This window comes from Gymnogyps californianus, chromosome 2, assembly GCF_018139145.2.
Source record: "Gymnogyps californianus isolate 813 chromosome 2, ASM1813914v2, whole genome shotgun sequence".
NCBI classification, from domain to species: Eukaryota; Metazoa; Chordata; class Aves; order Accipitriformes; family Cathartidae; genus Gymnogyps; species Gymnogyps californianus.
The window spans coordinates 92,356,375-92,383,670 of record NC_059472.1 but is presented as its reverse complement, the minus strand read 5'-3'; the positions used below and the strand labels follow the sequence as shown (position 1 = coordinate 92,383,670).

The following is a 27,296-nucleotide window of genomic DNA, read 5'->3' as shown; positions in this document are numbered from 1 at the left end:
TTTCCAGAAAAGTCAACTCTCCATCTGTTTTAATCAAAACTTAACTTTTATCACCTTCTTCCTCCTCTTCTTGCCCATCCTCTTGCAAAAAAAAAGTGAAGGTAAATTTCCAAAGAGCAGTCTTAGCTAAATGCCAACTGCCAAGAAGGTTGCTTAGTTTCAGGTTCTGTTTTTCCCTTATTTACTGACACTAAGCATTAAATTGATGGCTTCTATGCGCTTAACACAAGTTCCTAGTAGCATCTGCAAGTAGCATCTTATGCACAACATATAGTCAATATCTAGTCAACCTCTTCTCCACCAGTTTTAATTAAATTCTTATCTATTTTCTTACAAGGAAAAAGAAAATCCCATGAGTTACACCACATGGAGATGCTCTAGACAAAACCGGCTGAGCTGCAACATTCTGAGATTAACCCATACCACATCTTCTGTGCTGTGCAGGTACCACCCTGTGATACCCCTCTTTTACCAGCCCATACAGACAGTTGGGTATACCAGTGAGATAGGTCTATGTGGATTGCCATCATGTTACATGATGATGAAGCTACCTATATACATTGCACTGTGTTAGAACTGCACCTTAAAATTTGCACAAACCATCATAAGCCTTTGGCAGTCTTGTTATCTTCTCTGTTGTTTCCCCTTCCCCATGAAATAATAGAAAAATAACACTAAAAAGGATCTAAGAATCTTGTTCATTTTGGTGCTCCAAGGCAAAATCATCTGCTCCTACACAGTTCTTCAAAGATATTTACCCACCTTTTCTAAAAGATTTCCACTCACAGAAACTCTGCTACTTCTCCAGGCAATCACTATCCCGATCACTATGAAGTATTCCTGAATATCTACCTTATTGTCTAACATATTGCAATTAGAGCCAGTTAGCCTGATACAAAGAATAACAGCATAGGATTATACTAGATACCATTATCTTCTGATTAGTCCCCTCTTCACCAGAGGTTTTTGTATATTTGACAACCCTTATTAAACCCTCTTTCCCTTGAAATCCTCCATTCTTTGGGCCAAAAACCCCAATTCATTCAATCTCTCCTTACCATTACATTTTCCAAACTTTTGATCATTCCCTTGTTCACTTTGGATTCTCTCCAATGAGCTCACATCCTATTAGAAAGGCACAGCCCAAAATCAGATCCCGTGCTCCAGCTGATGCCTTATCAGCATTGAGTGAAGGAGAATTACTTCATGTGTCTTGTCAGCTATATTCCTGTTTGTATGTCCCAGGTTGGCAATTTTTTTTTTTACTTTTTTTTTAAACAGCATTCCCAACTCATGTTCACACTTGTGATCCACTACAACCTGCACGGCTTTTTTCCTGAAGAAGCATTTCCCAGCTACTTACTCATGTGAACTGATGACTTGGTGATGTTCTTTGCTAACAGACACTACTAAAGTAACACAACTAAAGGGCAAACTATGCCTGGTCAAAGCCTTGATGCAAAGATACTGGAGAGCTCTAACATGTTACTTCTGTGTGCCCTGGGAGGTTTTTTTTTGCTTGTTTTTGTTTAGTTTGTTTTGTTATTGTGCTTTTAGTTGTTTTGTTGTTGTTGGGGTTTGTTTGTTTCAAACAAAGCTGGTGGACAGGGAGAGGATACATACAGAAGACAGATCATCCCATTCAGTAAGTGTTCTTGCTGACTACAACATACTTGCATAGTTGCTATGTCGTCAGTCACTAACAGTTCCATGAGGCCATGGGGACTGTGTCTCTCAGCTCATCTTTGGTGGCTATGTTCCCTGTGTTCTGACAGAGCTATTTTTTGCTGACCAACTCTATACAAATTGCTCCTCCTTTGTACAATCCATTTACTTGCACTGTACGTGAACGTATGACCCAACAGAATTATCATTCATGGTTTTAAAGTGATAGTTCAGCAGTGCCAACCTTCCTAGATATGAAGAGATAGTCCTTTTTATTTAGACTGACCAACATGATCTGAAGTGATAGTCCTCTTCATTTATAGTGACCAACATAGCTACTGTATGTTTGTACTACCACTAATGGACTCTTATTGTTTAAGAACTCCATTGGCTGATGACCTGGAGATCCAAGATAAAATTTAGTTTTCATGGCCATTCATGAATTTCAACGCAAAGGGCCACTGCACAGGAGAGACAGAAGCCTAGGGAGAGAGCCCTTATGTTTGCAAGCAGAAAGTCAGAACTGCTTTACATACCCAATTGTCACTCATGACCAAAGCTGCTGGACTGACTGAAGTTAACACAAGGTCATTCCACCCAACTCTGTAGGTATTAAGCTGAGCCTATGCTTACTAATGCACCTCCAGGGCTCCAGTTCTGCCTGTGGCTTTGATTCCTCTATAAGCTTTGCACCTCTATTACTGAACACTTTAAACACCTAAGTCTTAGGTGGAGTCTTGGCAGCATTTTTCAGTTACAGAAGTTTAAGGTCTCTAGGAATTATCAGGCTGCTCTTTGCAAGGTGGATGCCTTTGGACATCATTAAAGAGGCTCAAGAGGCAACAAATGGCTTCAAGAGATTTTCAGAATGGCCCTGCTCCACAGATTTGCGTTGCAGAAGATGACAGTATAGTTTACAAGCATGAAGATGTGGGGGAAAAAAGAACCTTTTTCATAACAGGAAAGCCTGCTTGGTCTTAGGTGGCCTTCCTGTGTCAGAATGGATACCAAAAAGTTTTTTCTCTTCAAGAGAACTGTGCCACGAAACCAAAAGAATCCTCCCTGTTTATCAAGCAGCAAAAAATAACCAATGACTTCAAATACTTCTTTAATCTCTACCATCCCTACAGAAGGCTTTTCTTTTTACATATTTCAGCTGGTTTATTGCATAAATATTATGTTAGCAGTCATTCTTCAGTGTGTAGGTGGGATCGCCAGTAGGCAGAGACAGTGATAAATGAGTCTCCAGGTGTTGCTGCTCTTTTTAGAAAAATCCTTTAACAAGCAGTTATGAAGATTGAGGTCATTTTGCGAACTTATAAGAGTTACAGTAAGTTGTTTCACAGACACTTTTTTTTTAAAAGAGGTGCTGTCAAAGTTGGTGATCCCAAAGTGGGTTGTATCTTTCTACTTAGCTCTGTTTACAAAACCTAGATAACTATTTATATGCGTTTAGATTTGAGGATGCATTAAAGAGGTCAGGGCTGGAGATTATTGGATCAATGTTTTCATTAATTTCTTTTCTGGCTGCAAGAAAGCAAATCTTGCAGTCCTGAACTCTCCAACAACCATTTTGCACGCTTGATGACAGTGAGCAGATGATGATCTGTTTCGTTAAGGTAATTATTGTAAACACCAAGAAGCCACGAGAGAGGCTGCACAGCTCAAGAGATTAGACTAAAGCCTTTCACCTTCAGACTGTAGATCCTACCAACAACCAGGCTGAACAGGTTCATTCAAGTATCCAACCTACACGAAAGCGTCCTCACCACCATCAGCATCCATCAAACCTAGCAGTAACTGGCTGGCTGACTGACAAGGCTCCACAGGGAAGGGGAGGACTAAGCCTGGTCACCATGCAGGCAGGATCGGTGGGCTCTGTCAGTCGCAATGCAGGCACCACTGCTGAACTGAAGCTCTTCTCACTGCGGTGGTTCTGCAGACAGAAGATTGCTGGCAGCTTTCCTGCATATCAAATAGACACAAACTATTCTGTGAAGTACACCAAAGGAAAAGGAGGAAAAACAATATTTCAAAGCTTGTTCAAAGCACCGTGCCACCATCCTTATCAACACCATCCTTTGGCATGGGAAAAGGCACTGAGAGCTGCTAATTCCAGGCAAACACCACCCAAAATACCGCTCTGAATTCTGAATGCTCCTGTGCCAGCACTTGGAATCAGGTAGCAAAGAGGAGAGATGTTTCGCAGTCAGGATCGGCACTGAAGGCCTCAGCTCTCGGGATGGAATAAACACCATATTGAGGGAGCAGAGCTGTGGAAAACCGTTTGGCATTTCATAACCAAGTCCCCCACCTTCACACTTAAGTAATATTTTATCGTCTAGCATCATGTCTTGGCACAGAATTCCACAGGCTGAGACTTTTGTAATTCTTGTGCTCTACAACGTTCCCCCCCCCAAGACACCTCTGTCCAAAGGTGGAACACAAACAAGCTCCATTCTGAGTCATAAAAACATAACACATGCGTAAGTGCATGCAATAATCTTGGTATAATTTGCCCCTTAGTCATTGTCTAGTCCTATTATGTAAATCTGAAACATGCATTTTTGAAAATAAAGAGCTTCAGTAAAATAATTACTGTTGTAATCCTGGAACCACACCCAATAAACAGTTTAGCAATCAACTGGCTCCATATATTTGAAAGCTATAAACAGATTAGTACGAAATTAAAGCAGCAAGGGCCAAAATCTCAGCTGCTGGTGTAAATTAGCACAGTTTGACTAAATCAAATTAGCAGTTTGATTGACTTCAATTAAGCTACACTAATTTACAGTAGGCTGTCATCTTTTCTTTCTCTATGTGTATGCATCTCAGAGCATGTGTATGTGATTTTTTTTCTGTACTCTAGGGAGATAGTGATCTTTAGCACAATAATCTCATTTCTCTCTCTGCATATGTAGATTCCTGAGACCTAAGTATGGCTTCAGGCACTGTGGGGAGAGGAATTGAAGGACTACCAGAAAAGAAAGAACCAATGACTCCAATCCAATAATTTCAACAAACTCCTATTCATTTTCTTAATAAGAAATTTGCTTGACTACAGAAAACAGCCTGAGACTGCCCTTAGCAAGCTTCATTTCAAGCAAACCTAGAAATTATTATCCATTTACAGTTTTTGCACAATTTGGAATAATAGCCAATGTTTTTTAAAACCCATTTTGCTAACTTCACAATTTTCCAGGACAGGAGCTCCACCTGACATTTTCTGCATCTCTCTACAACTCACGAAATGACTTTGGTCTCATAGTAGAAATAAACTTTATTTCAATGGTTTTTAATGGCATAAAATTGGCCATTAGAAAGATCAGATGACTGGGACCTCCTTTTCATTTGGAAAAGGAGCCATCTACTGCACTTTCATTCTAAGACTTAGGAAACGTGAATCCTTACTATTATCCTCAGGTTGCAGGTTGGATAATTGGGGCACAGAGTTAAATGACGTGCTTAGGCCAAGGAGTGGGAGAACTAAGAAGTCAGATTAAGAAACAAACTCTTGTGCGCTAGCCATGTACCAAAGCCATGCTTTTCCCTTATATCATCCATAGTCCATCACATTGCCAAATTAAAAATAGTCTCTCCACTACAATTGCTTTCTGGTGTTCTGTCTGGACTAATCTTTTATCACAGGAACACAAGGGGGAAGGGGAACTGTGGAAAAAGGCTGTGGACTGAAACATACATTGTACCTGGGTGACAGGAGGGAGAGTCTCCTTCTAAATGCCCTTTAAGCAAAAAGCAACAACATTGCTAATGGAGAAAACACGTAAGGAAGAAAAACAAATCCCACATGGCTAAAAAAGCAGAATGAAAGAGTGAGGAAATGAAACCTTCATCTAATTTATTCCCAAGTCATTCAGAAAAATTACTTATATCTATGTAAGTCATGAGGAGAATGTAAAGGTATCTGGAGGAATTTTGGTATTGAGTGGACCTAAAGGATGAAGGCAGATCTCCCCTCCAGGGCTGAGGACAAGGAGAACAGGGGTGGAAGTGGTAGAGCAGCTAATAAAACTGCCAGCATGGCCAGACCATTGCTGCCGCTCTTCTATCAGACACAAAGGAAAACATCTGCCATCCCGGATTTCCACTGCGCAATCCCCTCCTGAACACCAACCAAGTGGCAGAAACATCGTAGCCAGAAGTAAAGGGAAACAGGGAAAGCAGCTGCTCTGGAGAGTGAGCAGCCATCCTGGTGAGGACATCCAGGCCTCCCTCTGCTCCCACGCTGAAGGCTGGTGCCGGTGGCCATACAGATCCTGGATCCAATTCAGATTTCATTTTTTGGAAGGCACAGCTAACCAGAGCTATAGTTCTTAAGAAGATTCACAAGATCAGAAAGAAACAAGCCCTCATATGCTGAAGGGTAGCTGAAAACAGAGACTGAGTGCAACAGCTGCCATTTGTTATTGCATTAGTATCGATCACACATTGCTGAGTCTAAAGCCTGACAACACGTGCCGCTAACACGCCAGCAGATAGAAGGAGTACGGTTCAGCAGCCCTCATCTCTCTGGCTCATTTCACCTCTTTGATCTGCTGTAAAAACACTGGTTTGACTGCAATGCCCCAATAATATCTGACTTCTTGAAGCATGTGGAGGAACACGTCTCTCTCATCATTTTTTCTTTACAGACATAAGCCTAAGGAGGGGTCTGCCTTACAGTGTCTGTCATTTCGTGATTGCTGTTGAGTAACAAGTAACAAACATGAAAAGCTTTATTTGTCAGTATAGCATAGGGCTTTGACCCAGAGAGGAGATTGTTCTGTATGTTCTTGTTACTGTGATATTTCCCAAATACTACGATATTCCTGGCTGGGAAGGCAGGCAAAAAGAAGCATCTAGCATGTGGCAGAACAGTGAGGGAAATGCTGTCTGTGCTGCTTTCCCACATCTAAGCTCATCTTTCAAAGCTTGGGGAATACTGCACTATTGACTAACAGGATCAAGCAAACGTTAACATTAAAAGAAAAAAGAAATTCATTCATATATTTTGATAAAAGCCTGTTTTCCATATGCTCTTTCACTTGTTTTATGCTATCTGTCACAAATCCCAACAAGCTTAAGGGCAGGAACATTTGCAGAAACAGATAGTTCTTATGCAAAGCATAGTAAATGTTCAAGGAATGAAAACTCTGAATTAATACACATGACAACATGTTCTTGAATCTGTGAAGGGTTATTTACATCTTTCAAAGAACACAGCTGAACCTTAAGACTGCACATAACTGGTCAAACTTTGGCTAGGTATGTCACATTTAGTTGACACTACAAAGCTGCCTGCCATTTCATAGATAAAGGATTTCTAGGATCCTTCAGCGTTAGACTTGAGGCTAAGATTTCTTTTCTTTATTTCCCTTTTTTCTTCTCCACAGAACTTCAGGTTTTAAAAAGCAACATAAAAAACACATTGCTGAGTCTTGGAGTTTTCAGACAAGTCTCTGTTGAGCTTTTCCTATCTGAGTTTTAACTCCCACATACCACTGAAGTGTAGGGCTAGGTTTTAAAAGTCATGTGGATGCCTGAATAGACTGAGAAATATATGTTGGGACTGTCAAAATACCTGGGTACTCCTTCCAAAATCAACAGGTAATGCTTACCTAGGAACTTCTGAAACTCTCATCATTGGATTATCAATATTTTCAAGCTCTTAAGTAACTTTTCTAGAGAACAGAGCACTCACGAATGGAGTCTCACTTCTGGGACTCACTCACCGAGTGACTGAGCAAACCTCATCGTTTCTGAGTGCTTCTGTTTGTCCCCTACAGCAACACTAAGGGTGCTGACTGCCAGGGCAGATGTGCTTTTCATCAACTGATCTCAAAGTGCACTATACTAGCTAGGTAATATCAGGAAGCTGGCCTTTGCAGGGTAATCCAATTAGGCAGCAAGGGGATCCTTTGAAGTTGCTAGAATGATTTCCATTGGCTTCAGTGGACGCTGAATCAGGTCTAACAAGTTGATAGACTTGTTAGACCTTGAAACGATAGGTGCCTTTGAAATACCTATATATAAAGATACACAGAGACGTAACCTGCCCATCTGTGTCTCATTTTCCTCATCTCTGAAATATGGATAACAACAGCTATTTACCCATCTCTATAGAAGGCCTGATAATATTTAAAGCAATTGGTGTGATGACTAATTAGCTAATATTTGAACAGGGATTTGAAAATTTAAAGCACTACATAACTGCTAAGTACTATTACTAAATTAAGCCAACTGTCACTAATGGCAGACAGTCTGATCTTCGCTGCCTGTTGACACAAGACCAATTACAAATAATGAGTTCCATAAAGTCTAGAATATGTCATACATGGAGAAATTAATGAAAATTAAGAGGAATAAAATGGTACATCATCATCATTCAATATTAAATTTATTTATTGGATTTCAGAATTTTAATCAGCAATGCCTACAACAATTTCCCTTTCTATATGCACTGTGTAGCTAAATAAACCACACACACCTCTTTCATTGGAAATAAGGTCTGGGTTAGCCTTGTGTCATTAGACTATCCCCTGATACTGTTAGCTCCTGCGTCAGGAGCCTTGTTCATCGGTTCATGAAGCTCCAGTTCGGTTTGCTGCTCTTCCTACTCCAGCTGGGAGGTTATTACAGAATCTCATTTTTAGTAAGCTCCTAATTACAAACCTAATCCATTAATGACCAGTCTATTTCCATTTGGCTTTTCCGAGATTGCACCAGAAGCTCACAGTTATTCTGTAGTCAATTAGCATATCCAAATCTTTCTCTACCATGTTCTTTCCCACCTCATGCTGTATTGGCTTGTAGGGACCAACAATTTCCACTAAAGGCAGAAGCCCTCAGCTACTAAACTTTTAGTCTGTTTCCATCGTTCCTGCCCTCACACTCCCAGTACGGGAAGAAGTGGACATTATCTCTACATTGACAATGCCTCCTCGTCTTGTGTCAGCAGAGAATTTCATCAGTCAGTTCCAACCTTCTACACCCAAGGCATTAATGAAAATGTTAAGCAAGATCAGTCTCAGGCTGGTCTGTGAGGATTTCCACTAATAACCTTCCACTAAACTGGCAGAACCTGTGCCATCTCCCTGGTCCCTGCCCACCTTCCTACCAGCTTCCTCAGTTTAAGAAGAAAGGTGTAGTCTATGTTTGCTGTCCTAGTGTTTCACTCCTGCCAAAGCAGTTTAGCAGATGACATATGAACATTTAAAGTTAGCCTACTTTACACAGACATTCTTTGGCATGTTCAGTGAAAAATTCTAGTTTTTCAGTTTCCAGACTCATACAAAACACGTACAGTACTCTAAGTTCAGCTTCAGAAATGTAGAGGTAAGTATAGTTCTCCAGACGTTTAGCCAAATCATTACCTACAATGTTTTCAACAATTGTGAGGAATTATTCCTTTTCAACTGTCTAAACAATTACTGGTATTTATTAGCTCTATTTTGACAGAACTGGTTTAACACATTCTTAAAAAAATACACAATTTATTCTTTTTGATCATCACAGGAGTGTCATCAGCCTACCACAAATATTGTAATAAATAACTCTGCACCACAAAGAAACATGATCCTCTAAACATTGAATCAACGTATTTGCTAAGGAGGTGTGTATCAAGTCAAGTCATCTCAACATATAACTGATCCCCCAGTGGGAAGTGAACAAACAAACAAGAAAACAGAATATCTTACCTTTGAAATGCCAGCTAATACAGCTCCATAGGCCCAGTTTTTCTCTAGCATATACCTCCTGGGAGGCAGCTGATGGAGTCAGAGCTGCTCGTAGCAAATGGCCTAGTCTACAGCTCTCAGCAAGGGTGTTTGCTGGTCACACAGTAATCAGGGACCCCGCAGCTCTTCCCGTCAAGCCAGGAACCACCAGGCACTTCCTCCTCTCCTTTTCCTTCTTGTTTGCAAGGCCGCACGCAACCCCTTTCTCTCCCTCAGGGAAGCTGGATTACTTTGTGATGCCAACTGGTCATTCAGCCCCAGATCCTCCATAACATCGACAGCACACAGGCTCCCAATTCCTGTGTCTCAGGGGAACGCAGGTAAAACTGCTCTGTTAGGGGAAATTCCCTCCCTGGCAATAAAAATCTCCTCCCTCGAGAAAAAGAATGTCCCCCCTACACATTTTGCCTGAAGGCAAAAATCAGCATCCTATTTTTCTAAGTCTTATCCTTTCCTTCCCAGAAAAACATCAAATCAGCCAAATGGCTCTTGCTGCCCCTCCACTGGAAAGAGGGAAAGTAACAACTAGAGGACAAAATATAGAAAGAAAAGCATGACTGGTGAAAAAGAAGTGGTAGTGCTGACCTCCTGGCTTGAGGGCAGTGCAGAAAGGAAGGCAGCGGCAGAGGAAAAATAGTATGCATATGTGTGGACACACATGCAGATACCAATTTACCAAGGACCAGTGAGGAGGCGTCAGCCTCCCTATCGGCACCTGTTTGTGTAGCATGCATTCCTGCATCTTGTGGTGCAGCCACAGCAGCATGGCTAGCTGCCTCCCACCCTATTCAGGCAAGGGCATCGCCTGTCCTGAACAAATGCGTCGGCGTCTACATGTTCATATGTGAAGGGGTCAGTATTATAGGAGAACATTATATTACATGTGCTATTTTCAGTTAACACGAAACATTATTTAGAAGTTTACATAAGAAACATGATCTGATCTTGCATTTGTTGCACGTCTGCAGTTCCTAGAGACCTGTGCATGCAGACAGACTCTAAAGCTATAAGCCTGATTTCTCTGCAAAAACCAAAAGCAATTAGAAAAACTTTGTATTCTTTGCACTTACAAGGGCAGATCCCCTTACACCAGATACTGCTCTTTCAGCAGATCTTTGTGGGTGGAGATTTCATATCAGCATGTCTGCCAATTCCTGCCAGAGTTTCATCCAAGCCACAACATACAGAGTCAACATTAATTAGCATTAATTATTATTTATAAGAAGCAATATTATCTGCATTGCTATCATTCACACTTATTTTTATGTCTTACATAGGGCTCATGTCATGGTACCTCACTGCCCAAACAGACAGAACAAGGTCCCATGGAATCTGCAGACTAACGTACAATATTGCCATCCTTAAACCACTTTGAATAGATCATTGTAAAACTTAGGAGATCCCCTTTTCTGTGCTCCCGTGAACTTGCCTTCTACTTTCTGTTTATACTCAGGTCAAGATTTCTCTTCTTTTTTTTTCCCCACAGCCAGGAAGGAATAAAAAAAATCTTGCCTGTAGATCATAAAATTTTCTTCTTTCTAACCAAAAAAACAGAAAAGAACCAACACAAGAACAGCATCCCCCCAAACCATTTGGAACCATCAAAATACGTTTCCAGTACAAAACTCTCAAGTGAACCTTTTGCACTTTACCAGAATGTATTGGTTTCATATGAACAGAGAAAACATGCTGAACGCATTTATGTTGACTTTATTCCTCTATCCATTTTGTTGGCACAAGCAGAACCTTTCTCAGCCACCTCTTTATTCTGGTTCAAATCTTGTCTCCAAACCCAGAATCATATTCTATGAAACAGAGTTTTGTGTTAGCCAATGGGGCTGATTTTTTTTAGTTCCCATAAAACTGAAAAAACTTGCAAATATTACAAAATTCAATTCAAAACAGTTAATTAGCCCAGATCGCTATTATTACTAGTATTGGCTGATAATAACTGCTTGTAAATAATCATTTGCATACATTAAATTTAGCTGGAAGAACTTGTGAGCATTAGCAAATCCTATAATAAGCACAGTGCATATTCTCTTTTTAATGAATTCTGCCTCACTTCCAGTTTAAATAGTATTTTTTACTACTTTGCTTCTTGCTTATTTTGTTGCTTGATGCAATACAAAATAGCACAGGCACCAAGACTAGGGCAGTGAATCCAATTTAGAAAGTCACTTTTGCATAGGCCAAGGTTAATGAAACCACTTGAGTACGTTAAAGTGGATTCACTTAGTCAATCCAGGCTTGTTGGAGAAACTATTAATAATCAGCTGGAACTGCTGAGTCAAAATTATGAATGAGATGGAAACACTGAGCACATTTTATGCGCTCCCATTGCTTGTATCCTATTTGGGACTGTTGCAATCACAAATTATGCATAGCTCTGAAATACTACATACTTTGACCAATATGTATTGCAACATTTTGCTGGGGAGTCACAACATGTTGTGTCATACTGCATATACCTTTCAGTGAGAAGTATGAACTGAATAGAGTAGGAAAATGTTGGATTACCATTCACTGTTAAAAGCCAACTTCCATCTGAAAACATTTGTAAACAGTTTGATTTCTATTGATATGTACATTTTGTTTGCTTTACTAAGAGATCAGACTAGACTTACTTCAGTTGTCAGATACATAAGAAAAACAAACTTAAAACTAGATATTGTTGGCATATTAATCTTTTTGCCTATCATTCATATATGCATTCGATTAATTTATTCCATAAATTATCTAATCAGAAAAGAGAAACCATACCATTTTTCTTATACAACTAGCAAGCATGAGCATTACAGGCATTATAAAAGAGTTCTTTTTGTGGTTGGTTTTTGGCCAAAATAAGTCATGATTAATTTGTATAATAGGACACCCGAGAACACTGTTCACAGCTCATGGGCAATTGATACATACAAATTATTTGCAGAAATAAAACATTATGATTTTTTCACTCAGATTTCCAACTCTGAAATGTCATACTCTTAGTTAGCATTCTTCATGTGAAAAGACAAGAGGTATGCTTCCAGGATAATAAAAACGTTCTGTATGGGAAAAAGTTTGATCTTTGTTGTATCTATAACCAGTAATTACCATGCCATTATATTTATACCAACAGTCAAGCACCTCACTGGCATAAACAGACACACCTCTTTTGGCAAGAGAGTTGCAATCACATATGCTGGCAGTTATCTTCATTCAAAATGCACAGAGACAGTTAAATATGAAGAATGTATAAATTATTGTCCAGATCTTTAGCTAGTTCATCACACAACACTTCACTGAAGTTAATAATACCATACCATCTGATCAAATGTCCTATTATTCACAACCTAATTAAATTGTACATGGAAAGTTAACAGAAAGAGGTAACCAACCAATGCAATGCAAACAATACAAAACTCAGTGTGGCAAGCTTAAGCTAGCTCTGTTAAGCAACATATCACTAATGGTGGAAAGAACACTTTTGGAAAACTCTCAGTGTCAATAAAGACATCCTTTTTACCATTGATTAAGCAAGGTAACCATCAGGGCACATAAAAACACGTATTAACTCACCTTTTCCTGGAGCAAGCACTGATGTTCTAGCATTTCATGGAAAGATGTAACAAAACAGTCTAATGTGAAATATCCTTCTACATGAGTCATATCAGAAAGAATGATAAGCGAGTGGCAGCCAGGCAAAAGAAGAGAATAACTGCAATGCTTGCTGTGGAACACAGCGTAAAGCTTTTAAGCAGCAAATAAATTTTGAGGGGCAATCCCTCTCACCCTACACGATGTTTTGGTCTAGTCCACTATGTTAAATTGTATCTTAACTTCAGGATGAAGTTTGATTAATGACAACAGTAGTTTTTCTTTTCACAATGAATTATCTTATATAAATAATCTCCATTAAGCAGAGCATCTCAAATATCAAAAACTGAGGTACCTCTGTTTTAGGTGCTTCCTAAGAGAAGACAAACCAGGCTGGAACTCACCTTAAATACTTTTAGAGCTCTGTAATACATCCCAGGTGATCACCTGGGAAGCCTCAGGCTTCCTTTTAGCTAACAGAAATGGGCACTGCAAGGTGCAAATCATTTCATGTACTACAGGCACCTGCTTTGGGATGAGATGATGACAATTCCCTGGTGTGACAACATGTGCAGGCATTTACAATTTCAGGTAGCAGCTCTGAGGACTCACTATCTGCAAAGCAGAATCTACATATTTAGAAATTGTTAAAGGTACAAATTTTCAGTTCAAACTCACTATTATGTCTTCAGTTCGTAGGTTTTATTTTCTTCTTTTCTATGAATTTCTCTACCTTCTCCTCTATTCAAAATAAAGCCATTCTCCTTAGTGCTATAACTTTCCAACCCTTTAATACCCTAGCCAATAGTTTTCTTGTGACAGACTGAAATGGTGTTTATCAAAAAAGAATTACTTAGGCTGTCATCGGATCTTACCTCTGGAAGGGAAGACTCACAACACACTAAGACAGTTTCCCTGCAGTGTTCTTGGGCAAAACTCTTCAGCATCACTGGAACAGAAACCCAGCCAACACATCCCCAAAAGTACACTGTTGAAGAGAAAAACAGTGCTGTTGTTTCCTGTAAAGAATAGATGAGAGCAGTAACACCTTATCAAAGCTTCAAGATGTGAAATGAATGCAAATATTCATTTAAGTTACATCTTGCACTTGCAAACTAAAAGGAGCCAGGACATGGACTCAAGAGCTGGCATGTGATTATCCATGCTGCTTAACTAGCAACAAGCTTTCCAATGTGGGCTTTCCACTGTAACCTAGTACTTTCTCATGCAACACATAGGCATGGCTCAGGAGATAACATGGACAAAGGACGGTTCCCTCTAGGTAGTACAGATAAGGCCACTTCTTTGGAAGGAAGAGAATTTAGCCATGTGGACGCAAGCCCTGAGGGGCAAAGACTGGGTGCTGGCCTGTTTTATTTACTAGTGCTAAGGTAGCCATAAAGACTGGATGGGACGTTGTGGGCATCTTTAAGTATAAGATAAAGATTGTATCTGCAAGACTCACGATACTAAGACCATGATGCTTCAAATACTAATGAATACATTCATGCACAAGAGTAATTTTCTCAAATTAATTAGGATTACTCCTATGTATGAAAGTATGCCAGCGTAGGTGTTTGCAGAAGAGGTTTTGGAATGTCAGTCATCATATACCCATCAGTTAAAGTACACTTATAAATGCTTTCGCTTGGAAGATTGTATTAACCTTAATATAAAATACATGTTTTCTGGGTCTGATGACTCAGGAAGAACTTGCAAGTCTATACCTCAACCCATTAATCTTATATAAATAAACTTTCCCCTTGTGAAAGGGAGTCCCACAGCATTAATAAATAGGGATCTTTCTCAACCATAATCAGATTCTGTAAGAATCATTTAGAAACATTTAGATTAATTATTTGTTGCGAATTATTCACTTAGCTCTGTCTCTTCAATCAAGAAGCATGGCCCTATTTCTTTCGGCAACATGAGCTAGTACAATGGAATACAGAGTTTCCACATTTAACTCTCATATCCAACACCATTTAATTAAAGTCTCAACTGTGAATAGTCATGAGTCTGGCCAAAGTTTTGAAGGTTTGAATTCAGGCCCACTGGAGTGAAAGCCCCACCTATTCAGTTTGCCTCTGCACTTGACTCCACCTAACTTCATCAAGGGGCCAGCCTTTAATGATAGTGCATTTAAAGGCCAAAGAGGGGTAAGAGAGTACAGGGTGTACTACTTCACATCCTGCCTTCAAAATAAACTCTGTCCAAGTCACCAAGATTTACTCACAGAGAGTTGACGGGTATTTAAAGTAGCACGGTGGGAGGGCATTTTTCCCACAACACTTTGGTAACTCTTAAAAGTTTTAATATATATTAGGCTTTGCTAAGTTGCTTGGCATTGACTCCATCTCAACTGGAGAAAGTAAAAATGCACTGTCTTCCAAACCCTTACAGCATAAATAAATCAAGTTATGAATAAGGACTCTCGTAAGCGATGAGTAAGTATCTCCATAGTCTGATCTATCAACGTCAAGTGCCGGAGCTTACACTTCTCTGATACGAATACTGAAGTCTGCAAATTTTTGAAATATTATTCCATCTTCTTGAAAATCCCTCTGTGCATCAGTCGTGCTGTTTCTGTTTCAAAATCTCCCATTCTTCACAGTTGCTGGAGATTTTCATTAGGGGAAAAAAAAAGGAAAGATTTTGTACAGAAATTGCAATTAGAAAGAGATATCAAACCGATGCATAGCAGCTCCTTTCAGGAATTAAACACTGATGTTCAACCTTCACTTGTACATTTTTTAATATTTTTTATTCAATTAAAAAAAAAAAAAACAACAAAACAAACACAAACTCCTCAACCACCCCTAGCCATGAAAGACAGGAAAAGCATACTCCAAGAGAGAAAATGGAGATGAAAGACGATTGCTTCCAAACGCACCATGGGAAATGAAAACCCAGAGAACTCCCTAGCCTGAGGAAAGCTGTAGAGGTGAGCAGTCCAAAAAATTCCACCAGCAGAAGCAGCCAAATTGGAGATCTTTGGGCATCCTGGAAATTTCCTACAGTCTGAGTGGAACTGCTCTGCAATGTGCTCTTGGTTGGAGCTATCTACTCCAACTTTCTCCACATCGTCATCTCTTCATCTCAGCTTTGCTCCAGTTCCTTTTTCCTTTTCCTCTGCTACTTTTACCCTGCTTGTCCCCATTCTCCATAGGCTTCCCTTTCATTTTTTTTACATTAAAAATAAAAAGGTTCTGAAATGTCATTTCCATCATGAAAAAATGTCAAAACCCCCCAATGTTTTTAAAAGGGAAAATGATCCATGTAAAAAGAAACCCAAACACGCAGCTGTGTGTCACAGCAGCAATTACAAGCCCCAGAGAATTCAAGATACTGTTTGTGCTAGACTCCCTATGTGCCTGCATACTTCCTCCTCACCGTCCTGACTGACTTACAGGTAAGTAGCCATTGCATTAAAGCACATTCAGAGATGTTTAGTAAGACCTGGTCTTAACCAAACAAATCAGGACTACTGACAGATTTACAGGGGAGAAGGTACTGGGTGTGACACACCAGAAAATCACTAACAGACATTAAACTGGCTCAAGTCTGTGGACTATGTTTTACTTACCAGTCTTGGGCTAACACCCAGGACTTTTCTTTCCTTGCAAAGGTATGATGTCAGGCACATGGCAGTTCTTGAGATTCTGTAGAAGCCAGCATTGCCAGAGGCTCTGCGCAGGTGTGGTTAACAGTTATTTAATGATTCTTCACAATTGCATGTATCTGTCTGAACATAAATACAGTCTGATCGTAATCTTTCTTTTCACACCATGATTTGCCCTAGTGTTTCCACCCTTGAAGGTTCTCAAATGCCTGATCATAGTTATTACAGACCTGAGATTCACTGGATCATTTCAAACCATTCACGAGCACTTTGCTGTCCTGTTGGCTTGGTAAGGTGAAGAGACTGAAGGCAGTATATTTAATACAAATGCTGCAGCTCTTCACTTAAATTCTGTAAGTTTGGCTCCCTGATGACTCACAGGACTCTCCTCCCTTCCCCACATTTACACACTGATGACAAGTACTGTTAAGTTTCTAAAAGCAAAATTATCAAAAACCTGGAACGCTGGCAATTCCTGGGAAAAGCTCTCAGTCTTTCTCCTTTCCCCAGCAGTTGCACGAGCCTTTATTCAGCATAAATACTAGTACTGTTCAATTAGTTAAAATAATTTTGAGTGATAGTTCAACTGTGTCTTTTCCAAAAGGTAATAGTTTTCCTAATTAGTCACTTGCTTTGATAAGGCACTGACTTTTACTCTAATCTAAATTAACAAGACTTTATCTACCTGCAGCATTTAAACACACCCTACTTGCAAATCTGGTATGACTAAAAACCAAGACAAGTGTTTGGTTTCATTTTACATTTGCTTCAAAGTGCCCCACTTGGAGGTTAATTATTAATCTACTCAAGTATATGTAAAGGTTCAGGGAAACAACGGGGTTAGTAGGTAGAGCAGTAGTTGAGGAATTAGGAAACCCATGTCTTATGCCCAGCTTAGATCATGTAACTTTGGCCAAGACATTTAAAACCTGTGAACCTTTACTTACAGAACAGAAATAGCTACACCCTCTGCACAAAGCACTTTGACATCTTTAGGGAAGAAACTTCACGTGTGTGAGGCAACAGTATGTTTGTTCACACCTTCCAGAGACTGAAACTCAGCTAATCCCTTAAGAACTCACCTAGGAACTGGAGATCAGATACTCAACCCATGCAACTCAACAAAACTAATGATTTTGTCAGATCTGCAGCAGCTGAAGAACCAGCTCCTCAAGCTTTTACTGCGTTTCTCTGCCATCTGAAAAGTGGTGAAAACACACCTGATTTCTGGAACACGGTTTGGAGGTTATAAACCCCCATCCCCCACCACCCTGAGGTACTATAATAGATGTACCCTCGGTGTAACTATGCTACCTGTCCCAGGAGTAAGCAAGAAGCTGCACAGACCAGATTTTCAAAGATACCAATGCTGTTCTGGAGCTGTCCAGGAGGTTGGAGGATTAGATCAAAATGACTCGACAGATGATGATTCAGATTTTGAAGCAGGGAAGGAAAATGGAAAAGAGCGAATGAAGGACAGAACATGCACAAGAGAGACATAATTGGGGGGCATTACTGCCAAATCCTGCCTACCACAGGAAGGCATGGCCATCAGCAGCCTGCCTCTGAATAGCTCCATTATAATGCAGTTGACTTGGTCTTGGGGAAAAAAAAAATCAAGAAGTTTTTTTACACCATTATTTATTTACAGATTTGGCTAATGCTTATATACATCATGGGATTCCACCCAGAAATAGCTTTTTTAAAACAAAGAAACAACAAAAAAACCCAAAAAACCCAACCCAGAAGTAAGAATGTTGAATAGTTATTGCTGTTCAACTGGAAGATTATTGGCAAGGTGATTCATTTGTTAATCCGCAGTGCTATAAATAGTACTTTAACTTAGTTGAATGGAAACATATCCTTCATATCTCTAGTCACTTGTTTACCCATGTAAAATATATGTGGTTTTGAGTTGGCTTAGGTGTATTCCAGGAAGGGCTAGCAAAGTTCAATGACTGTCCATCACACATTCAAAGCCCTTCAGCTCTCGGTTAATTTTGCTGTACTTCTCTTACGAAGCTGTTCACTCTGCTCCATCAATGCATGGACTTCAAGGCAAAAGGCAATAAGAGGCTATTGTAACAGCTCGGCCGGTGTTTCCTCGTATCGTGGGCCAGTGATAGCAAGCCTCTGGCATCAATACCAAGTTTGGCGCCAACAGATATTTGGTCTGGCACCAGCAATAACAAGCTGTGATGGTTTCCTTTTAAGTTTGTTTGGCACCAGTAGCAAGAAACATTCACTATTCCTGGCAGAGAGCCACAGAATTTCACCAAATGGCTTCTGCATCATAACTTCATAACAAACATAACACAACAGAACTTCTAATTGCAGTGGAGCCTGTCACTTAGCAAGCAGTTCCATCCTGACAATTACATCCAGACTTATCAATACCTGTGCTGCCTTCCAATACCAGTTTCTTTCTTACTGTAAGAATAATCTCCTTTAAGAGATCCACAAACCCGTAAGTCCATCACCATTTGGATTTTCTCTCTCTTGGTGCAGTTATATGAAACCAGGTAATCAGCTATGAGAAAAGCCTATGGGGACAGTTACTAAATTAAGTCATCACAAAATACGTTGTAAATACTGTGTTGACTTAACCTCACTCCTCACCCTCCACTCTTTTATGTCATGTACTTTCCCAGACTGCAGACCTGCAATATATTCCAGAGAGGTTCATCTTACGCCGGTGTGGAGCCCCATTCAAGCCCCTGAAGCTTAACATAGCATTAGTAAAAAGAGAGAATTAGCTATCTGAGTCTCAGGACAGAGCAAACTCCATTTTGACAGCTCCTTGCTAAATGGCACAACGCTTCTGATGAGACCTCGTGGTGGATACCTCAGTGGACACAGTCCAGGACAAGGACTACCGACAGGGTTGCAATCGACTTGCCAAATGATTTTCAGCAGGACTCCCCTTCACTCCTCTTTGCCTGTAAAATGGGAGAGCTCTGAGATCTCTGGGTGGAAAGGATGGTGTAGGAACCAGGAATTCTCCACTACTAAGCATTAGTAACAACAGCAATAATGTCATCCTCTTCACTGGAGAAAATCTCTCCCTGCCCATTCTGTCACAATCCAGTACACTGGAGAAAAGAAATTTGCTTAGATGTGGACTTTTTTATGGGACGTGAAGTGGGCACAGGGAGGAAGTGATACTAAGCTCTTGGCATGGGAAAATTTCATTCTGAACAAGAGCTCCCAAGAAAATAAAGACTGCGTGAAACAAAGTTGAAATGGAAGTCCCCATTGTAAATTCAGCTCTTAGTACCTGCCAAAGACATGAGAAAATCTCTGCCCACAGGGAATGGCTGTCCTTGAGAAAAAGTGCAAATCTGTAGAGTTTCCAATGTGGGAATTCACGCAGACATGCATTCTGCTTCAATGATCAAAACCTTCCTCTCAAGGTCTAAATGAATTTCCACTAACCTCCTTTCTTACAGCTCAGTCTCTAGCTGGATTTCCTTCAACTATAAAAATATACATAGTGCAATTAGCCAACCTTCACAGACTCTGTAGTTCATTTATGCATGCTAGGCACGTCTCCTGCTGTGAGCAGCCCATCCAAAGAGAACTCTTTGAACTGGTCTATTGTTGCTCGCCTAGTGTATTGCATTGTCCAATTTCATCATTCCTGGCAAAGCAGTGCACTCCTGCAGCTTGCTACAGGAGGAGGAGAAGAGATGATGAAGCACTTTGTCCAGCTGGTGTGCCGGACATCTCAGATGTACAAATAAGCTTGCCTACCGCCAACTATAGGACTTTCCCAGTCACCACAGAGAGACTTTATTGACCAGTTGTGCTTATATGATCTTATCTGGAAGCCCTCTCTAATCTAGTTAGCAGTCTGGCAGGACAGAAAGCAGAAAAGATGGTAAGAAAGGATTGGGTGGAAAAAAAAAAGATTTAAAAAAAAAATAAAAAGCAAGACCATAGCATGACACACCTTTGCTTCATGTTTGCTGAAGTGTAAAACTAAATCATGGTTTAAAATACCATGGAGACAATACAACGGGAACAACCAAAAATATACCCACAGCCACCAGACAGTGTAGCATTTTGCTACATTTAGTAAGGCGTATTTTTAGAATTCATAGCTTGAGCAAACTGCAAAGGACTACACTGCCCTACCTCCAAATTTGGCACACTTACTACTTCTGAATTAAATGAGTCAAATACTACAGAAAATGGGAAGCAAAGTTGAGCGTGTGATTTTCAAGCAACCATTCGCATTTCTCCCCTTTGTCTTTGACTACGTACTGTTTTGGGTAGGAAAAGAGGGGGTCATACATCAAAAAAAGCCCTGCTCTGCTCCTCTAAAGAGGAAGAGACATTTCATTTTAGAACAAAGAATTAGATTTTTTTTACATTGCTTCACTAGAGGTTTTTGGAGGTTTTTCTTGGGGTGATGGGGGTGGAGTGTTTGGCTTTGCTATAATACAGCACATCAAAGCGCTTTTGATGTGAAGTTTACTTAACAGAATCAGTTTTTCCGATGATTGTGTTAATCTTTATAAACCTGAAGGCGATACTGTGCCTTTTAAATAAGTATAGCAGGAAAAGACTTGAGGTTACATATACTCTCAGTGGTGAGAGACAGGAGTAGTTGGGACTATTTCGCCACTTCTTACAACTTCGCTCGTTGTTTCATGGGCAGCAATAGCAATGGGCTTGACATCGCTCTCACTTGGGCCAGGAAGGCTCTATTTAAACCGTGCACAGTCCTTCACATAAGCACCTTCATATGCTTTCTCAGGTAAGAGCCACCACCGATTTCAAGGGCCAGTTTACAACAGGCACTCGCTCAGAGGCAGCGAAGGGGCCTTGAGCCGCAAGAAGAATCAGCGCTGATCTTAGAAAGGCTCCCTGCTCCCAGCTGTTAATAGCTATCTTTGTAATAGTATTATTTTGAGCACAAGCTTCTGTCCACTCTTAAATCTTGCAAAACCAGCTTTGCCATCCACTCCTAGTCTTGAAGTATGGCCGTGAAAAAGCTTCTGTTATGTCTGACGTGTTTACCTACAGCATTTGAATGACTTTTTAAGTTCTTTGAATAAAGATAAGAGACAATGTCTACATTTTCCACACAAATAGTGGAACGGTAATAAAATAAACATCAAAGGTGAGCTAGCAATTCATCGCTACTTCACTGCTATTTACAACAAAAGCAGGAAGAGGAAAAAACCTACCCTCGCCATTGGCATCATCTTAGAAAATACAAGTTTTGGAAGGAGTGATAGCTTTTTCCCATACCCTTAAACACAAACATTGGCACCTACAGCTAATGCAACGCTTTACTGAAAGATCTCGGTTTACATTACATGGAGACAACAACAACAAGAAACCAAGAGAGGTCTCCCTCCTCTTATTTTTGTCTTTCTGAATTGCCAGCTTTTCTGAACTGGTACAGCTTTAGTGAGAACAGGACGACATCAAGCCTATTATTATTAAAGTTAGCAAGAGTACAACCAGAAGGACAGAAGAACCTCTCATTGTTCAATATTTACTATTTAAGACTCACGCAGACTGAAGAAATGGCAAATGGCTTTGAAACAAAATGCAGGTGTGTGTGGGAACGTATATTCTATTCAAGAGAGATCGAGACAGAAAGTAGTGCTGTTTGTTTCTTCTGTTAGTCTTTTAAACCTGCCTTTTTTCATGTTCCTCTCCAACACTCCTTAACAGCCAGACCACAACAGCATAGTCCTAACCGGAGTGACTCTGCATTAAGTATTTATTCTAAAATAAGGTCCAATTTAGAAAGACTGCTTTTGGAAAATATGGAGCAATCCAACTCTTACTCCAGGACACAGAATTCAAAGTGTACGTATGAGAAATACAATACAAGCACCACACTGGATTTCTGCTGATGTTTTTGTTTTGTTATTGTTTTGCAGATGCTAGCGCTACTGCCGTATGAAGTCAAATGGCATTTTGCAATTGACTTTGAACAGCGAGCAGGATAGGACTGAACAGGGAGTTACAGAGAAGCTACTGCCATATAGCTCTCTTCATTGAGTTGTTCTGTCTAGCATACGGTTGAAGGAGGCAAAACCTGTGAAGGAAGGTAAGACCCTGACAACTTAAACCTAAAAACAAACCCAAAAATCACAACTAATTTTTCTAGAAAGAGAAGTGTCTAGGTAAAATTACAGAATACTTTTTGTCCCAGGTTTTACAGAAAATTTACAGATCCACAATGTGCAAAAAAAAGTTAAAGCAAAGTCACTATTTAAAAAAAAACCACCATAAAAGATTTTATTGGAGAGCGACAGTTATAACAGAGAGGTTACAAACACACCATCCGGAAGAGATCAAGCAACGCTACTATATGCACATTAATACACTTAAAACTAAGATTAAGGTTTTGACTAATTCTCTCGTAGCAAAAGCCCACAGCATTGCCTACCTGTTCCCATTTTACCCCTGCCCCCGGTGTGGTTATGACAGAAGAAAAGAGGGGCCAGGACTGAAACGACTTTGTCAGGCTACATAAATCATTAGGAATTCACAACTGCAAAGTCGTGTATTATTTTCCAACAGGTTGTTGAGCTGTCACATTACAACTTGTTGCTATATACGGCGCTATTAAAATAAATCACTGCATGTAACAGGTTCTGCTCTGCCACCTGTAAGTCATCCTGCATTTTACACCTGGGAGGCGGGCCCGGCTCTGCTAAGTCGCGCCGAACTGCGGCTTCATTCGAAATACCCGGGAAGGGGAGGGACCTGGCAGGAGAAAATACAAACAAGTTTCGTAAAATAACTTTCCAACAAGACCTCGCTGTCATCTCAGCTAATTACGGCTCTGATACGGCTTATTAGCGCATACCCACCTTTGCTACCTTGCTTCTCCACCCACCACCCTTTCAGATCTTTGTCCTGGCTCCGCCTCTCGCCGGCGTTATAATGGGCTGGTCTGAAAGTGGTGGAGAGACACAGAACCACAGGGGAAGAGGGAGATAATGACAATAACAGTAATAACCCTAATAACCCGGGTGCTGCCTGCGCCGCAGCGAGGAGCCAGCCCGGCGTCCCGGCACTGACGGGGCCCGAAGCCGCAGAGAGAGAGGAGTAACCCCGGCGTCCCTCGAGAGCTTCTCCCCGCGCCCGAGGAGCGCCGGACGGTAACATCGGCAGCGCCCCCGAGGAGCACCGGGCTCGGGGGGACGCGGAGAGGAGCCGGCTCCGGCAGCCACCCGCCCGCTCGCACCGGCTCCGCGGAGGCCTCCTCGCCCCTCTCCTCCGGCCCCATGGAGCAGCGGGAGTAAAGAGCGAGGAGGACAAAAAGGGGGGCAGAAAGAGAGCGAGCGCGCCCCGGTGGGGGAGAAGGAGGTGGAAGCCGGAGGAAGCGCCCCGTCCCCCGCCTCGCTGCCGAAGGCGGCAGGGCACCGCCGCCTGTCCTCGCCGTCCACCGGCGGGGGAAGGGGCCAGCCCCCTGCCAGCGACACCCGGGGCGGCCGGGTGAGGCGGGCGCGGAGCCCCGCTGCCCTGCTCTGCCCGCACTGCCTGCCCTGCCCTGCCTGTCGCCGCGGAGCTGTCCAAGCCGGCGCGGGGGCAGAAACCCCCCGGGCCCCCTCGCCGCCCTTGAGGCCGCGCCGAGGGGCGGGGGTCGCGCCCGCCCAGCGGAGCCGCGGGGAGGCCGCCGGCGCCGCCGCCGCCGCCATGAAGCTGGAGGTGTTCTCGCAGCACTACGAGGACAAGCTGAGCGCCGGCAGCGACCAGGAAGGCAGCGGCTCCCTCTCCCCGGCGCCGGCTGAGAGCGAGCTGGGCTCGGACGGCGACTGCGCCGCCAACAGCCCGGGCAGCGGGGTCGTGCGGCCGGGGCACCCCCCGCCGCCGCCCCCCGCCCCGCAGCCGCCGCCGCCGCCGGCCGAGAGCGCCAAGGGGAAGCCCTACACGCGGCGGCCGAAGCCGCCCTACTCCTACATCGCGCTGATCGCCATGGCCATCCGCGACTCGGCCGGCGGCCGCCTGACCCTGGCCGAGATCAACGACTACCTGATGAGCCGCTTCCCCTTCTTCCGCGGCGCCTACACCGGCTGGCGCAACTCGGTGCGCCACAACCTCTCCCTCAACGACTGCTTCGTCAAGGTGCTGCGCGACCCGGCGCGGCCCTGGGGCAAGGACAACTACTGGATGCTCAACCCCAGCAGCGAGTACACCTTCGCCGACGGCGTCTTCCGCCGCCGCCGCAAGCGCCTCAGCCGCGCCGCCCCGCCGCCGCAGCCCGCCCGCCCCGCCGCCGCCGCCGCGCCGCCGCCGCCGCCGCAGGAGGCGGCCGGAGCGGGCGCCGCGTCCCCCGGCGGTTCCCCGCGGTGCTGCTGCGCCTCCTCGCCCTGCAACTGCGCGCCGGGCGCCGCCGCCAAGGAGGCAGCGGCGGTGAGCGGCGGGGCGGCGGCGGCGGCGGGCGGTGGCGGCGCCAAGTTCTCCAGCTCCTTCGCCATCGAGAGCCTCCTCCGGCGGCCGGCGGGGCCCCGCGCCGCCCCGCAGCAGCAGCCGCCGCCGCCGCACGCCCGCCTCCTCTGGCCGGCGCCGCCCGCGCCCCCGCACCTGCTGCCCGGTCCCTACCCGCTGCTCCCCTACCCACCTGCCGCGCAGCCCCCGCCCGCCGCTGCCGCCGCCCTCTACGGCGGCGGCCTCCTGCAGCTCTGCGCCTACGGGCTGGGCGAGCCGCCGCCGCTGCTGCTGGGGGGCGGGCGGCAGGCGCTGGCCCAGGGCGAGCCGCCGCCGGCGGAGCGGCCGCGGGCGCCGCTCTTCCCCGCCGCCCTCTCGAAGGGCGGGCGGGGGCCGCCGCCCGGCTCCCCGCTCTACGGGCCACTTCGGCTGGCCGGGCCGCTGCAGCCGGCGGCGGGGGGCTCGGCCTCCTTCCAGCCGTACGCCGTGGAGACCCCCCTGGCTTAATGGAGCCCCCCTCCTCCCCTGCGAGGGGCCTGCCCGGGGAGGCGGGGAGGGGGAAAGGAGGAGGCTCTGGATCCCGCACTTTAACTCCAGAGGCGACCAAAGCCTCCAAGCAAAAGCCTCGGTGACTGTGCCTTAGTGAAATGACAGTGGGTTTAACTTAAAAAAAAAAAAAATCAGAAAACCAAAATAACTGTCGTTTTGGACATAGCCATGAGCCTCAAGTGCTTCTTACTGTTCGTTGAGACTACTTGACTTCTGCCATTCCCTCGCCGCCTCCTTTCTATTCCCCCTCTTGTCCCCGCATCTCCTGCCACCAAAGCCTTGGGCAGCAGAGCAGGGGATGCCCCCGCGGAGACGCGCGGTGGCGGCAGCCGGGGGATGCGCTGTGCACTTGGGAGGGCGGGGAGGAGGGAGGGGGAGCGGGGGCGCCTGCCGGGAGGAGCAGGGAGAGAGAAAGGGAGGGGGCCGGGGGCTGCTGTGGAGCCGTAGGTCTGTACTGCAAAGCGATGCATCACTGTGCCAAAAGAAACCTTTTCTCCTGTCCGGCAACTAGCATTTCGTGGGAAGGGAGGACATTAAATTATTTATAAAAGTAGTGTTTTTAACACAAAGAGAGTGCAGCTTTTTTAATTAATTATTGTTCTGGGGGCGGGGGGGCGGGAGAGGGGAAAGGGCTCAAGGAAATGTCAGGCGTTGTCTCCTGTACTGGGCGGAGCTGTACGTTTAAGGCCAAGACCACTGCTACTGGAAAGAGAAGAGTAATTTTTTTCGTATTTTATTTTTGTGTTTGTATATATGTGCGTGTGCATTTTATTGACGCTCGGCCACCGTGTTTTTTCCCTTTTTTTTTTTTTCTCCTTTCTCCTCTCCCCCGAATAAAAGCTGCCCCCTAAATAAAGACGGTAATAAGGAGAAGAGCGTGATGTCTGTGCTGGCGTGGAGGGAGGGGAGCCCGCCGTGAGGTAGCCTCGGCCGAGGAGCGCTCGGACTGCGGGGGCAGCCGGCCTGCCCGCCCTTTCCTCCCCATCCCTCCCGGCGGGTAGAGGTGCCGCGTACGGACCCGCCTTAATTTGGCCACGGGAGGTGAGAGAGGTTCTCCTCTTGGGCTGCCGCCAGGTTTGGAAGTCCTCTTCAATTCCTCGAGTCAAATCAGGTTTCCTCGCCGGTGCTCAGCCCTGCAGAAAGGCAGGCAGGTTTGCAGGCAGGCAGGCAGATTTGCAGGCTGGCTGCCCGACTTGCGGGCAGCCTGCGGAAGTCCTGACCATCTGCCTGCCTTTTTTTTTTTTTTCCCCCCCTTCTTTTTCTGTTTTCCCCGAAGGACAGCAGACGACATGTAATCCTGTTGTCATCTCTCGGTCCAAAGAAAACTCGCTTCAGGAAGGTCGTTGGCACGACCGAGCTCCAACTGCTTCTGGTGGGGACAGCCTCGCTGGCATCTGCGGCGGGCAAACCTCAGCGGGGTGAATGCTACTGAATGTTTGCTGGTCATAAAAAGTTTACACACGTTGCCTTCTCCCGACGCGTGTTATGTTAGGGCTGTTTCCTATTGTCAGAAGTGATCAGGACAGCTTCAGAAAGACTGAGTCGGAAAAGGGAACGGATGGGGTTTTAACTGCCCGTGGTACTGAATTACGATTTAGTGGCGTCCCCGAACTCGAAGAGCTTTAAACAAACGCCGAAATGATAATTCGGGGCTTGTTTGTTTGTTTTAATTTAAAAAAAGGATGAAAATAGGCGGGCTTTTTTCCCCTCCAAGTCTTCTGTAAGCACAGATCACCTAAACAAAC

General features: G+C 43.8%; 1 protein-coding gene and 1 long non-coding RNA gene across 4 annotated transcripts in view; one reads left to right on the top strand and one right to left on the bottom strand.

Annotated features, from left to right (window-relative positions):
* LOC127013168 (uncharacterized) overlaps nt 1-13,265 on the bottom strand; it is a 62,203-nt gene extending 48,938 nt beyond the window's left edge. For all 3 annotated transcript variants that reach the window (XR_007766052.1, XR_007766053.1, XR_007766055.1), the window contains exon 1: nt 12,960-13,265. This is a non-coding gene — a long non-coding RNA (uncharacterized LOC127013168). The remainder of the gene's footprint in view (nt 1-12,959) is intronic.
* Nucleotides 13,266-23,518: 10,253 nt separating this feature from the next.
* On the top strand, nt 23,519-25,653 carry FOXQ1 (forkhead box Q1). Its single transcript, XM_050892343.1, has one exon. The coding sequence runs from the start codon at nt 24,271-24,273 to the stop codon at nt 25,507-25,509; it is 1,239 nt and encodes a 412-aa protein (XP_050748300.1). The 5' UTR covers nt 23,519-24,270; the 3' UTR covers nt 25,510-25,653.
* Nucleotides 25,654-27,296: the final 1,643 nt, after the last annotated feature.